We start from the raw sequence: 16320 nt of genomic DNA on the forward strand, positions 1-16320 counted from the left end.
CACATTCCTGTTTTGATCAGTGTAGGGCGGGGCTCAAAGACCTGTGACTGTGACTGTGGCTGAGTCTGAGTCTGGCCTGCAATTGACCCAATTCTCTGCGCTGTTGTTGATATTTTTATTTTATTCTCTCGTATTTTTCTTCTCGCCGTTGTGTTGTGTATTTTTTATGAACTTTTTGCTATTGTATGCAGCACTGGCAACTGGCAACTGGCAACTGACTGGGAGGCCAGTCATTAAGGCCTGACATCGACATCGACATCGAAAACATCGAGACATCGAGACATCGACGTGCGCTTGTCAGCGGTTCGTCCCGATTGTGTTTTATTCGTAGACAATATACAAGTTTTCTTCCAGTCCCGTCATGTGTAGACACAAGATGCGAAAAGACTTACTCACTTCGTTTTGCCGTATATGCGGAACTGATTATCTACAAGACTCGTCGAGTATAAATTCTTGCCAAAGGGAAATTTAAATTTCCCTCGGCTGCGCTGGCAGAATTTGTACTCGACGTTTCTTGTAGAAAATATGCGGTGCAGCTCTTGCCGAAAATCTGTGCTTAGATTCTAGTGCGTAGTTCGGAATATGCAAAATAAAAATACGCTCAAAAATATATGCAGTAAATAAAATGTTTATTATACTTGAAATTAAATTTATTAAAACTAATACAATGAGTACTTAAATTTATATATAATATTATCTAAACAGTTTTACTTATAACTAAATAATATAATAGCTAAAAGAAAAAATTAATTTATTTCGCCGTTTTCAATATTCTTCGCCCTGAACAATGCCTTGTAGTTTCTATTTTTATCATCCAACGTAGCTCTTTCGTGGTCCTCAAAACTGTAAATATAAATACAAATATATTTTTTAATTTAAATCAGATTAGAATAGTAGTTTAATAATATTAACAACTTACCTCTTATTGTTTTATAAAAGACGCGCAGGAAAAAATCAACTTTCTTGTACAACACTCACAAAACAAATGACAAATGATACACAAAATTGCACATGTTCGAGAAAAGTAGGCGTTAGGGAAATTACGCGTTGCGCTAAGAGGGCGCGTACACCAGACTCAATGCAAGAAGCATTCTACAAGACGATTCATCTAACGATCTACAGAAAATTCTTGCAGTCTCCGTCTTGGCATGACACGAAACACAATTGGGGTGTCTAGGCAAAGCAGGAGAGAGAGAGAGAGAGAGAGAGGGGGAGAGAGCTAGAGAGTGAAGAGTGGAGAGTAGGCTACTAGGGCGCATACTTGCCGCTGCCCAATTGTGTTTCGTGTCATGCCAAGACCGAGACTGCAAGAATTTTATGCAGATCGTTAGATGAATCGTCTTGTATAATGCTTCTTGCATTGAGTCTGGTGTACGCGCCCTCTTAGCGCAACGCGAAACTTCCCTAACGCCTACTTTTCTCGAACATGTGCAAGAATTTTATGCAGATCGTTAGATGAATCGTCTTGTAGAATGCTTCTTGCATTGAGTCTGGTGAACGCGCCCTCTTAGCGCAACGCGTAATTTCCCTAACGCCTACTTTTCTCGAACATGTGCAAGAATTTTATGCAGATCGTTAGATGAATCGTCTTGTAGAATGCTTCTTGCATTGAGTCTGGTGTACGCGCCCTCTTAGCGCAACGCGAAACTTCCCTAACGCCTACTTTTCTCGAACATGTGCAATTTTGTGTATCATTTGTCATTTGTTTTGTGAGTGCTGTACGAGAAAGTTGATTTTTCCTACGCGTCTTTTATAAAACAATAAGAGGTAAGTTGTTAATATTATCAAACTACTATTCTAATCTGATTTAAATTAAAAAATATATTTGTATTTGTATTTATATTTACAGTTTTGAGGACCACGAAAGAGCTACGTTGGATGATACAAATAGAAACTACAAGGCATTGTCCAGGGCGAAGAATAAAGAAATAGACGAAATAAATTAATTTTTTCTTTTAGCTATTAGAAAATTTAGTTATAAGTAAAACTGTTTAGATAATATATAAATTTAAGTACTCATTGTATTAGTTTTAATAAATTTAATTCGAATTACAATAAACATTTTATTTACTGCATATATTTATGAGCATATTTTTATTTTGCATATTCCGAACTACGCACTAGAATCTAAGCACAGATTTTCGTCAAGAGCTGGACCGCATATTTTCTACAAGAAACGCCGAGTACAAATTCTGCCAGCGCAGCCGAGGGAAATTTAAATTTCCCTTTGGCAAGAATTTATACTCGACGAGTCTTGTAGATAATCAGTTCCGCATATACGGCAAAACGAAGTGAGTGAGTCATTTCGCATCTTGTGTCTACACATGACGGGACTGGAAGAAAACTTGTATATTGTCTACGAATAAAACACAATCGGGTGGCATTGATTGAAGTCTAATTAAAGTAAAAGACAAGGCAAAGTTAAAGAGAAAGGGACAGAGACAGTTACAGAGACAGGGGAAGGGCAAGGAGGAAGAGGCGATGCGATGTCTTTGGATCTAACGGATCTAGCACTCGGTCTTACCGCTTATGTAGAGCAGCAAGTACACACACACACATTCGAGGCGTGTCGCGACGTTGCAAATATTTAAGCAACATTTTCGCCTAAGCGACAAGAAGCTGAAAAATGTGGAGAAAGAAAAGAAAAGAAAAGAAAAAGTAAAACGTTTTTGGAGGCTGAGACATGAAATGTTTGTTGTATGTAGAAATCTCTTTGGCTGCTTGGCAAAGAACGGCAACAACTACGAGTAAGAGAGTAACAACAAACTGAGAGCCAATGATCATAACTATCATTACGCTGATCATATGGTTTTATTGTCGAAACTTGTTTATGTTGTTTTTTCTGGTTCTTTTTTCTGTTTTTTCTGTTTTTTTGTGTGTGGCTCGGAATGAGTTTGTGCCACTTTTTTTCAAGTTGCGCATAAAAAAAAAAAAGAAAAACAAAAAAGAATTTCCGTTAACGGGGTCAGAAGCGCGAGTACAAAACTTTTAGCCAATGAATCGCATTTTGGCCAGTGAAATGGTCGCAGTCGATGAATTCTCATCGTCATCGTCATCGTTGTCGTTGTCGATGTCGTGATCGAGATCGTCATCGTTGTTGTAGACTTTTTGTTGCATTCTCGTAGACAACGTGTTAACAGTGGAGAGTGACTCCCCTCCCTCTCTCTCTCTCTCTTACTGTCTCTATTCAACACCCACCGAAGCGATTTTCAATGTTCTATGTTAAGGTTGAGGTTATCAGTGCACGAAACGTGCCAAAGTAAACAATAGTTGTATGAAAGCAAAGCAAAGTAAAGCAAAGCAATGCAAAGACAAGGACAGGCCAAATAACAAATGTAAACACAATTGATAAACACAGTGGTGTGGTGGGTGGACGGAGGGGGGGGGTGAGTGCTGTCTGCTATCTTCGACATCATCATGTGGCACATTTCGAGTGCTTTTTGATAAGCGGAAACACTCTCTCTCTCTCTCACACACACTCTCCTCGTCATCGAATTTGCGTCGTTAATAAGTATGTGAGTTTAACAAGCGTTAAGTGATTTAGATACCAACTAATCGATAACACAAAACCCCCTCCTCCCCTATCTCTCTATCCCTCCCTTTGATCAGTTATCGAACACCGCTTAAACAATTTACGAACTGCGTAGCGCGAGTTGACATCCGTGCAACAATCGATGGTTGTAATTTATTAACAAGACATTGCCTTTACGCCTTATCTGATTAATGGGCTACTGCCAGACTTTATCTACTCTCCATATCGCTCTTGTAAAACATCCCATGTTACCTACATAAAGCGATCATGCATTCTATCGCAATCAACAAAGAATTTTAGATATGAATAAGGTAGCAAAATTCTTGATAAACTTTGCATTTGTAAAAGAAAATTTAAAGGTTTCGCTTTATAATGTATAATAAAGCAGATAACCATGAGATTGTGGGAAAACCTTCATATAGACTTATAGAGAAGATCATCATAGCACATTAAAAAAAGAGCAAGTTCTAAAATCTAGAACATTCGTCTTAAAATTGTGTTCTTGAAATAAGACCACTAAAAAATTACAAATTTTCAAAATAAGAGCAAAAATTCTAGATTTTGGTTACCAATTTCTATAATCCATCGAAATTCTTATAAAGAATCGATGATAAATATTTCGTAAATAAAGTGATCAACAAACATACAACTGAATAACTGAATACAATGAGCTAATTAAATCATAAAATAGTAAAATAATAAATAGGCATTAAAAAGAAATTGGAATATAGTATTTTTTTGATGTTATAATAAGATTTTTGGTCTTAAAACTATAAGATTGATTCTTCTTATTGATAAGGACTTAGGACTTATATTAAATGTGTTTTAAAACATTAAAATGTTGATGTTCTTCAGGCACTTTTCAAACCAATATTCTTAGTACTAAGACCAAAATCTTGATTATATAACTTTTTTTCTGTATACCTAAAACCTGCAATCAAAATTGCTGAAAAATGCAGAATGCAATAGAAATGAAATATTTAATTTATGTCCCTACTAGATAAAGTTAAAACTCTATTTAAAAAAAATTCTACGTTAACCCAATATCGGACTATTTTGAAACTTTGCCATTAAAAAATGAAAGATTTAGCAATATCTTAGAAAGGACTTTGGGTTACTTTCAGTTACTTATAGACGATGTGTTAACTATATAATTTCTATTATAATTACTTATTATGAATAGAATTTGTATCTTTATTATCACATCAAGAATATTTGATAATTATAAGTCTGGGTATATAATATGATATATATACATATATATATATCTGGGTTTGATGTCAATATTAGCAGCATTTGCAGTAGTATTTATTCCAATTTTCCCAACAACAGCAATCGTAATATGTACATACATATTTGGTAATAGTAGATCTAAGATTAGTACAAGTTCTTTAATGAGTTCTTCACTTTGCCTCAAAGTACACTCCACTGTGCTGCCTACATACTCTTAATCGCAGTTATAACTGTTAACTCATGCCTCAGATGAAGTTGTAAGTTTATTTTTTGTACTAAGTGTTGGAAGTGTGAGTAATTAAATAAATACAATGTGAATATGTGAAATCCCAGAAGAAGTAGAAGAAGAAGAAGAAGAAGTAGAAATAGCTGACATGAAGATTGACTGACAGTTAAACACATTTAAACATCTAAACGTCTAACATCGACATTGTCTAAGGCGTGCCCATCTTTGAGGGCAACAACTTGGCGGCAATTTGGTGCGTGGCAGCAATTAATAAAGATGGTAGAGATGATGTCATGTGTGTGTGTGCGTCTGTGTGTGTGTGTGTGTGGGGTGCGGCACGACCTCCTCCTCTTAGTCAATGCTAATCGATAGACTGGGCGATAAAAATGGTCACGCATGTGCCATGTAAGAAACTGAACTGGCTGACACTCCTCCTGACTCCGACTCCGACTCCCATGCAAAAGCTGACTGCTGCAGCGAGGAGCGCACCCAGCAATCACCCACCCACCAATCAGAGCAGCAGCAGAGTAAGGCAAAGTTTTAACCCACGCTACACAACAACCACCACCAACTAAGAAAAACAAAAATTAAAACTGAAGGTCGTCGCAGTCGCTATCGCTGCCGACGTCGACGTCGCAGTCAGAACAGTCAGAAAAAAAAAGCTTGCGCAATTTGAATGAAGGCAGTAACAGTTAAAACAGTTAACAGTAGCAATCGCAGTCGCAGCGAGCAGCAGCTAACGACGACAAACAGCGTCGCGCCGTCACCTGTCTCTTATGCAACGCATACAACGCTTGAATTCTCAGTTCAGTTCGCTCGACTAGCGCGACAAGTGAAGATAGCACACACGGTAAACGCTTAAACGCAGCTACGACAAAAAACAACAACAACAACTACTACTACATACAGCCACCACAGCTACAAAATCTGCAATTTGTTTTCGTTCCTTTCACCCTGCGCCGGCGCCAATTGCTCTCGTTGCTACTATTGTTTCTTCTTTTTTGTTGCTTTTGTTCTCTGATAAGATAAACCCCAAGCAGCAGCAGCAGCAACAACAACAACAATGACTGATGTGAGAGAGCGCAAGTGCGAGAGCTTTTGTGTGAGAAGAGAGCGCGCACACAGCTGAGCGCAGGCAAACAGGCCGCCTCAGCCTCAACTTCAGCCTCAGCCTATCCTGCATTGTTGCTGGAGTTGTTGAGTTGTTGTTGCTGTTGTTGTTGTGTTTGTGGTCTGGCGCTATTATTAGAGAGTTACCGTTGCTTTATTATATTGCCTGCTACTATTATTATGCGCGCGTGTGTGCGCCTGTGTGAGTGTTAAGCTACTTGCTTGTATTGGTGTTGTGTATTCGTGTTCGTGTTCTGTGCATATTTTGCGCGTTTTTTGTTTTCAGTTTTGTTAACGTCGTCGTCGCCGCCGCCTCGCAACAGCGCTGTCGCCGTGTTGTGCTGCCAAAGCAAAAGCAACAACGAAAGCAAAGCAAAGCCAAAGGCAAATACGCCGCTAGTCGCTAGCCGCAGTTAGTACGCAGTTCTAAGTACTTTTCAAGTTAACTTTAATGCGGGTTAGGCACATACATACATAAAGTAGATAAGTGTGTGTGTGTGTGAGTGTGAAAGTGTGGGTGTTTATTTTCGTTACTGACAACGTGCAAATCGCAAACTGTTCAACAATAACTGCAAAAAAAGCAACAACACCAACTGCAGCAGCTGTACAACAATGTAAAAATATATGAAAAACATTGCGATAAATAAAAAAAATATATAAAGAAAAGTGTCACGCGAAGAGTTCTAGCTATAGCGCCCCTCTCAAGGGCTCTCCATACGCATGCAATTTGTACTTGAGTGTGTGGGTTGAAGTGTGGAGTGTGGAGAGTGGAGAGATGTTAGTAAGAGCGCAAAAGAGAGTGAGAGAGAGCGAACAAGTTGTTGTTGCTGATATTGCGACAGGCAATTGTCATTTTGACAGCTTCCACACAATGTGGAATGATGAATGACTGCCAATAATAACAGAGCAACAATAATAATAATAATAAAAATAACAATAAAGTGGAGCAGAATAAAAGACAACATTTGAAAATCTTAATTATTTGTTATTTTTTTTTCATGTTTACTGAAAGTGCAATCGAAATCAGGAATTTGCTAATCACCAAAAAAAAAACAAGGAAGAAAAAAAACAACAGTTTCAGTTTTTGGTAAGGGCAACAATTGGTATCCTCATTCCGATTCCGACCGGTTTGTAATTCTGTTTCTGTTTCCGTTTCCGTTTTGCAATTTGCAATTTGCGGAAACAAACTTGATTGCTGAGTTTTTTGTTGTTAAAGTTCAATATAATTGTCACATCAATTGCAAAATCACCCGATTGGGGTTTTTTTTCGGTTCGCAATTCCGTTTCGGATTGGTATAAAAACCAGATGGCCATGCCCTGAAAATTGTGGAATGTACGATAATTTCGATACAGTTCCTAAATCAATATTTAAATCCAATTGCAAAATCTCGATTACCTCTCACTGATGATTCACGCATTTCTTTATTTTCGCACTAAATACCATTACAGAGATTAATCATGCAAACTCTACATATATAAGGCGAAAAGTATTTCCTCTAGTAGCTGTGTTGATTCACGCATTTCAATAGTTACGCAAGACAAGATTTCTTCAGAAGCCAGCTCATTCAATTAACTTGGATATGGCCCAAAAAGAGTTTTAACACCTGACGAATTGACTGTCCGACTGATGGACAGTTGTGTGACCCACTCTCGCAGGCTTTTTGGGGGAAAACGAGTTGGAAACAATGTGCTAAATGCCGTGGCATCCAATTCCATTCCAATCGTAATCGAGTGTCTCGAATTGCAACAACAACAAATGGTAAACACTTTTGATAACAAAGCCGTCGACGTCGCATTATTTAGCATAAGTTCTAGCATTAGTCATTCCACTTACTATCTATCTATCTATATATATCAGTCTGCTTCTAGATAATACCAAGTCCAAGGCGGCCACTTGTTGTGTAAACTTTTCCATAGGTGTTTCTGTCTATTTCTTCAGCTTTTAGCTCATTTATCAGTCGAAGTCCCAGTTGGCCAGAATTTGCATAGTTGCCTGACTGAGCTGTGCACAATAAAATAAAATACCACACAATGATGAGCACCAATAAAAATTCCCGCACGTTGTTGTTGTTGTCTCTCGTGTGATATCATCGCTTAACTTGGGATCAACCTCAAATGCAATGCCAATGCCAATGTCGCGTAATATCTGAAAACAATCGAAAACACTTTAACAACACATTTACTCACACACACACACATATCTCTCTATCTTTATAAATATTAAGTGTTGTGCATTGCCACACAAAATTCCCAATTCCAATATGATTCCCCCCAACGATTCCAAAGCTGTGATTAATCATCATCTCTATTGTCTGGCACCCTGTAAACCCAAGGGCAAAAGCGTATCATAGAAAACTAACTGTAGATTGTAGATCTTCGTTGATTGAATTTAATTTCCCAATTCCCAAAGCAAAGTATCTTGCTGTCGATCACGCTCGCTTTGTATCTTCAAATGTTTGTACTTCTGATTCGCACTTATTACGCATATCTTTCTATTTTTATAAATATCAATTATTGTGCATGAGCTTTCCCATTGTGATGTGTGATTAAATGATTTATTGTCTGGCACCCTGTAAACCCAAGGCCAAAAGAGTATTATGGAAAACTAACTATAGTTAGTAGATCTTTAGTGATTTCATAGTTCAAGTTCCCAATTTAAAGCAAAGTAATCTGTTAATCTTGACTAACTGAATTGATTAAATTTCCCAAAGCCTAGTGCAAAGTATTTAGCTGTCGATCACGCTCGCTTTGAACTTTCAAATGTTTGTACTTCTGATTCGCACTTGTTACGCATATCTTTCTATTTTTATAAATATCAATTATTGTGCATGAGCTTTCCCATTATGATTCCCCCAAATGGTTCCAAAGCTGTGATTAATCATCATCTTTATTGTCTGACACCCTGTAAACCCAAAGCCAAAAGAGTATTATAGAAAACTAACTGTAGATTGTGAATCTTCTCTGATTGAAGAGTTAAATTATTCAATTCAAAGCAATGTTATAGTTTGTGGATCTTCACAGATTGAAAATTATAGTTTCCCAAAGAATATGCAAAGTATTTAGCTGTCGATCACGCTCGCTTTGAACCTTCAAATGTTTGTACTTCTGATTCGCACTTATTAGCGTGCAGCGGTACTTTGTGCGTCCCCCAAAATTGGTTGTAATTGTTTAGCCAAACTCAGGCTATAAATGCATAACGGTAGAAAGTTGCCAATTTCGGGGGGAAGGCAAAGTTGATTAGCCGCAACGGTAAAACGGTTGCGTCAACAACAATGACAACAATTGGCGCCCTTTATATGCATAAAGAAGAAAGGGATATACTATATTGACGTACATATTTATAGAATAAGCACTTAAAATGCCATAAGTAATCCGATAACTTTCAAGATTACGAACATTCATCGCGATAATCGGAATGATGATGAGCTTATATTTAGAATTTCTAATGAGATACGTGACTAAGAAATTAATCGAAAATACCTTTGTGTGCATTCTGTATTTATATTTATTCGATTTGTAATCGCGGTTTAAGTCGACACATAGAAATTCCAGGGATGAAATAACTTGTTCCATCCACAATTGAAACATCTTTTGCTGTCCCAGTCCCAATGTGCGTCATTCTTTAAAGTGTTGTATAATCATTAGTATAAATTTGGTATCGCTAAGTAGACGTGTCTCTGATTATAGACTACAGTATATGGTAGTTAGTGGATGGGTCAACGCTTGATACACTTTCGATTGTCTGAATGACTGCTGGATTTATGATGTCAACTTGCAGTAGGCTATATAAAGTGCTATCTATCGTTACGATCGGAAATGAGTAACCGGCAAAAGGTAACCACATCACATCTGATTGAAGAGTGCATTATATAGATATAGAATACGTGTGGCACATATAATTTACTCCTCGCATTTGTTGAGTACGTGACCCGCTGCTGTTGGAGATATTTAGATATAGAGAAAAAGAAGTTGATTTGAAAGAAATCCGCTTGAAATATTGGTTAAATGCATTTGAATGACATATACATTTGGTATTTTTATACATTAAAGAAGAGTATTGTAATTTTGTGTCTCCAGACATCTCCTCCGATCCTATAAATTATATATATTCTTGATCAGCAATAAACTTCTGAGACGATATAGCCAAGTCCGTTTGTTAGAAGTTGTTTAAGAAGCCTTGACTGAAAATTTGGAATATTTTGTATTCTATGGTATATTTTGTATGTAGTAATATACCAAATATAGGTTTTGGTTTTTGTGGTATATTCATTTGGTATATTTTAAGCATATTACCGCACTCTTTTACTTTTAATCGATATGAGTAGCGAGTATTTCATAATCGAGCACACTCGACTCTTGCTTTCTTACTTGTTAGAAAATACTTTCAACAAAAATATGTTAAAGACTTAAACAAGAATCGAATGAAATAAAATTTGCACAATTTACGCATTAAGTTAAACATATTAACAATAATCGAGAAATTGCAAAACAACAAAATGCAGTTTTACCAATTTGAATAATCCAAATCAACAATAGAGATAATTAATTTGCATACGATCACAATATATAATATAATATACAACTAATAAATTTCCGTAGTTGTTCGACCTTGACTTGGGATCTATGTCTCTCGAATATATTATTATTATTATAATTATTATTGTGTTTTAAATGGAATGTGTGACAATCGTTTAAAACATAGCAGAAATGATTTCAAAATTAATAGTTTTGTTTTTCGTTTTTTATTGTTATTGTTATTGATATTGTTGTGATTCATATTGAAATGTAAAATATTTGAACAATGCACTTGTTTTTGCCAGCTGCTTGTTATATCCACTTTTTAGTTTCTGATATCTCAACTCGCCACCTCCCCCCTTTCCCTCCCTCTCTCTCCCCTCCAATCAGTGTCAATAGCTAAAGGCATGTGATCAACTATTTAAAGCGCCGTTCAGTTGTGTTTTACTTTTTATTTTCGCAGTTGTTGTGTGTTGTATTTTGGCAAGAACAATAACAATAACAATAACAAAAGCAACATGTTTATGGAACGTGATGATTTTGAACAACAACAACAAAAAATTGCTACGACTTTTGCCTCGTCGCTTGATAGTCGAGGAATTTTTACTTACTCATGTTTATTTCCAGTTTAACTAACCGTCTATAAAAGCAAACACACACACACACACTTAGAGACTTGGTCTTAATAACCAAGAGTGTTAAAAACAACAAAAAATTGATAAGCAAAAAAAAAAGAGAATTCTTTGCGAGTTCCATTAGAATGCGAAAAGCTTTAATGACAAAACCAGCAAAAACAAAAAGAAAAATAACAAAAACAGTGAGTAAAATTTAATTAGCCAAGCTAATAGCTAGGCTAATTAGTGTGGAAACTCGTTAAAAAACGAAGAGAACGAGAAAAACACAAAACGCCAAATCGATTTACAGACGCTTCATTTGTAAGAAGAGGGGCGAGGAGGCAGTTGCATGTGATAAAGTTCCACCGACTGAGTCGAACACGTGTCTCAATTACGCTATTCATAAATAGATAGATAGTTGGTTGGCTTTAACTGCTGCAATTGCAAGTAATTTGCATGGCCAATGAGACACAGACAAACGAACAACAAACTTGCACTCGCGCAGCCCTGATTTGTCTCCATCCCTGACGTGTGCCAATTGAACGAACACGCGACGAAAGAAAAAAAAACGCGTCTTCTTGTGTCGCGTCTTGTGACGCGTTTTGTTGGCGTTACTTATCTATGTATGTACATTGTACAATGTATGTGTTTAAGCTAAGAGGCCCTAAGCACAAATAGCGGCACACATAATGCCACCATAATGCGCTATATATCCAGGTCGTTGTGCATGTGTGTGGGCGTCTCTGTTTGTGTTTGTGTGTGTGTTTGCTCATTGTTGTTATTGCCGACAATCGGTGTTAAGCTTAGCGCAAATAGCAACAAAATTAACAGGTTAATTGTTAATAGAGGCGGCAGCGTGACACGACTATCGACAGTAGCTTGAGTAAACGATATACAGAGAAGTGTTAACAAATATTACAAACAATAATAGTTCACCGATTACTCCAACTAATCACGGCTAATGAAAGCAATTGCATAGATGATTTTATCAATGATTGCTCGATAATTTCAGAGCGTGTAAACATTATGCAGAATTAAAAACTAATCATGGCATAGAATACGTATCATGTTTAAACAATGAGATGGCTGGATGTCTTAGTCATGTCATCTCCAGCTGCAAAGATTGCCAGCAAATTTTCTATCTTATCTATCTACACAACAACAACGACAACAACAACAATTGAGTGTGACGTGCAAAGAGATAACTGTTAAATAGCAGGCGAAAATACTTTAGACTTAAAACAACAACAATAAAACTGTTCAGATAATTGAAAGCAAGATCGCACGTCATAGCATTCAGCTTGTGTCAGGCACTAACTTCTTCAAAAGCTATCGACTCTGACTGCGAGAACTTTATGATCCCCGTTTATGAACTGAGAACTGAGGGACTAATAAAATATAAATTGGCAAAACATGCAAATTGCGAGCTATAAATATTTAACTCGATCATTTATTGCGACAATTCATAAATACCTCTGTTGTGTATAGAGTTGTTTATAATTTTATGGTTTACTTTTTAAGAGAGAGAAACGTTGGAGAAGCCCCATTTACCTATGTGTGGTGTGAGTATTTTTTTCGATACGATAACGAGGGCCATTCATTACACAAGGAATGCGTATTGGAGCTGCCTTGAGCACCTCGCCCTTGCCCCTGTCTCTGTCCACATGCTGTGTTTAGCTATCATCGTGGATGGGGAAGTGGGAATGGGAATATTATCAGTTTGTTCGTTCGCTCTCGGCCCGATAAGAGTGTGTTTGTGTGTGTGTGTGTGCTCATATTTCAGTAATCGTCGTAATCAGCATTCGAATGCTTTTCACTTGCAGATTTCGCAGGGCACAAATCACACGCCATTTTGTAGTATGCTTCAGAAATATTACGAAACATTCTAGAGAGGGGCGTCAAAAAAAGCGATCAACAACACATCACAACACAGCTGCAACCACAACAATTGCATAAACAAGGACAACAACTACACGAGTATACACTTGCAAAACAGAAGACAAAGAGAGACAGAGACAGGGAGAGACAAGGACAAAGCGCGCGTGCCACGCCCCAAACATGAGCAGCATGAAGGGCGGCTTCTCCACACTGAATCGCTGGTTTGGCCGCAAAAAGGGTGAGTGACAAAATTCTCCGAGTGTGTGTGACCATGCTATATCAATTAATCGATATCGTTATCGATATCAATATCGATAGATAAATCTGGCGTCGGCAGCGCGGCATCCAATGGCAAGCTATCGAAGTCAACGACACAGCTGCACCACATGTCCACCACGGACACGACGGGCATGCATATCAATGAGGCTAGTCAACTGGATTACAATCGGATCACCCCGCTCCCGGTGGCCACCAGCAACGCACCCTTCGAGCAGACCTTTCGCATCACCGTCCTCCTGCCCCGGGATCAGCTCTATGTGGCGCGTCTCGGCGCCCGAGTTCCGCTGAGCAAACTGTTGTCCCTAGTCTGTGACAACAAGCAGTTGGATGCCGATAAATACGAGTTCAGGAATCCAGGTGAGCCGACTGTAGTGTCTTTATACATCCTTAATCTTTTGTTATTATACATATTTCCTAAAATATGGAGTTACCAAAAAATAAATACATTAGCTGTTATTATTAAATTAAATTTAAATTATGCCAAAGTTGCGTTTATAATAGCTTTAATTTTGAAATAGATAGTAAGCACTGCTATTTCAATGTTCCCAGCTAGATCCCATCTTTAAATTCCAATATAAAAAACATATACCAAAACCATTTTTGTTTTTGGTTTTTAGTAAAGAATCTTATAGTTTTTGATTAGCACTTTAATTAATTAATGATTTTGGACTATTTTTTTATTTAACGATAATTGCAAAAATAACGAATTTTTATATACTATACAATTTTATTGAAAAACAGAAAAAAGTTTCTAAAATGAATCCTAGCTAGAAACCCAGAGCTAAAAGAATGACCTTTACTTATTTTTACCTTTACTTATTGTTTTAGTTTATGATTTTTCCACTGTAAATCGTGTAACACCCGACAATTTTCGCCAGAGAATTACCCATATCACCTTAAAAGTTGTTGAACTAAGAACAAAAGTTTATTTTTTAATGAAAAATCATGCTTTTCATAAAGTTGAAGTCTTATAATTTACCTATAGTTAAATATAACATAAAAAGTTGTTGGTCTGAGAAAAAGTTGTTGAATGAAAAACTTTTTTATGCATAAAGCTGACTTGTCAATCATGTAACAAAATCTAAGGCAATTAAAAAAAAAACCGTTATTTTCGGAATTATGTGTGAAGTCTATATATCTATAATATATGTATACTTACATATATAGAGAATTCTTTGCTTGAGAAATGCAAAATACTTTACACTTTAATTAAAAATCACCTAGTCAAAGAAAATATATTATTTTCCAACTATGCATAAAGCTGATCTGTCGATCAATCCACTTTGCAGAATCTAAAGCAATTCAAAAATAACGTTATTTTTGTAATTATGTCTACCGTTTGTCTGTCCGTCTGCCTTGATGTATTCCAAAAACTTCAAGAGCTCGATTCACCGAATCAAAAGAATAATCTTGTGTGGGTTTAATGTCTATTGCAATTCGGTTGGCGTTCAATTTGGAACGACTTATTGCAATTACATACATGTATTTTTCTTATTAAAAATAATACTTAGTAAATTATAATTATTTGGTTTACGGAGGTTGTCTTATAAAAAATACACAACGGGTGGGTTACAAAAAAAAAAACGTAAAAATATTTGTAGTCGAGATCAACAGTTGAGAGATCGTAGTTGTCAGTTGTTAGGCGCCCGGAAATCGGCAGCGGACAGCAAGTTGACTGTAAGGTCTGCCCTGTAGGAGGCAGATGATGATGACGGTCACATCCCCGGTCAGATGGGGTTTATTGCCATAGCGAGTGAGGAGGTAATTGAAGAGCTCGGTGATGATGTCCATGGGCTGCATGTTCTTTGCGATGTGCTGGCGACAAAAGCGCAGCACTTCCATATCGCTCATGGTGCTCCAGACGCCATCGCAGGCGAGCAGCATGAACTCCCAGTTGTGATTGATGTGGAATCTCTCGACACTCGGCATGGCGGTGAACAGTTCACCGCTCACCGGATTTCTGTTGGCGGACTTTAGCTCAAAGTCGCCGAGCATGCGATAAAGTATCGGATTGTGATCGCTTGCCTCGGACTCGGAATCTCGCTCGATCTCTGGATCCATGGACAGCAGCTGGAGGTGGCCACCGATGCTGGCGATGGCCTTGGTGTTGCCCACATTGGCGCAGTAGAGTGTGTCCCCCTGGATGATGATCAGCACGGCTGCGGTGCCACTGAGCGGAACGTCAGCTCCCACATTCTGCATCATCATGCGATAGTCAATGTCGAGGAAACTCTGTCGAAGCTCATCGAGTGAAAATCGAATCAAGAGAAGAGCTTGCACACAAGATTTTTACCATTTTGAGGGCGTTCGCAATGTTGGCGTTGACCGTGTAATCGGGATGCTGGAGGATTGTGTCCATCAGATGCTCGTGTGCATAGCTAGACACCGCATCGCTGCCATGACCATCGAAGATGCCAAAGAAATACGTGACCGGATCCCTGAATGAGATCGCATACGTGTTGCCCTCGGGACTGCAATCCTTCCAAGCCTTGCAACAGCCACTTGCCACCAGGAGGCGTCCTGGTTTGCTGTCGAGCACTTCCTTGGTCACCGCCTCGCCAGCATATGTATCCATCTGTTTGGAAATTGGGTGATATGTTTTTGTTTTTTGTTTTGAAATTCCGTTTCTCTTATTTAGCTATTAACGCGTACTTACAATTGTTATTCCTTATCAAACTGATTCGAATTTGATTAAAAGTGCAGCGCCAAATTGTTTCGATTTGAATTTTTTTTGAAATTGTGCAAGTCTCTTTAATTATCTGCTACATTTGCAAAGACAGCGAAAAGGAAATTTCAAAAAAAAAAAAATATAAGCAATCGAAGTAGAAACTAATTAATTGCCAAATTTGATAAAGTCCGCATTTTTTTGTAACACAAATTAATTCAATACTCAAATAAATAATAATAAACTCTATTAACGAAAGCAGACCGAA

General features: G+C 37.6%; 2 protein-coding genes across 5 annotated transcripts in view; one reads left to right on the plus strand and one right to left on the minus strand.

Annotated features, from left to right (window-relative positions):
• Positions 1 to 16320, plus strand: part of LOC132795111 (mucin-2) — a 40110-nt gene that overhangs the window by 18632 nt on the left and 5158 nt on the right. The window contains exons 1-4 of one of the 4 annotated variants that reach the window (XM_060805595.1): positions 6387 to 6513; positions 7114 to 7188; positions 13054 to 13346; positions 13427 to 13744. In XM_060805595.1, the coding sequence (XP_060661578.1) occupies positions 13289 to 13346; positions 13427 to 13744 (376 nt within the window). In that variant the 5' untranslated portion in view covers positions 6387 to 6513; positions 7114 to 7188; positions 13054 to 13288. Of the gene's footprint in view, positions 1 to 5740; positions 5842 to 6383; positions 6514 to 7113; positions 7189 to 13053; positions 13347 to 13426; positions 13745 to 16320 lie in introns of those variants that run through there. The other 3 variants (XM_060805597.1, XM_060805596.1, XM_060805594.1) reach the window with 3 other exon arrangements.
• On the minus strand, positions 14818 to 16159 carry LOC132795113 (probable protein phosphatase 2C T23F11.1). The gene is made up of 3 exons (XM_060805598.1): positions 16044 to 16159; positions 15681 to 15962; positions 14818 to 15619 (listed from the first exon to the last, which is right to left on the minus strand). The coding sequence occupies exons 2-3, from the start codon at positions 15960 to 15962 to the stop codon at positions 15026 to 15028; spliced, it is 876 nt and encodes a 291-aa protein (XP_060661581.1). The 5' UTR covers positions 16044 to 16159; the 3' UTR covers positions 14818 to 15025.

The sequence above is a fragment of the Drosophila nasuta genome, chromosome X (genome assembly GCF_023558535.2).
Source record: "Drosophila nasuta strain 15112-1781.00 chromosome X, ASM2355853v1, whole genome shotgun sequence".
In the NCBI taxonomy this organism is placed as follows: Eukaryota; Metazoa; Arthropoda; class Insecta; order Diptera; family Drosophilidae; genus Drosophila; species Drosophila nasuta.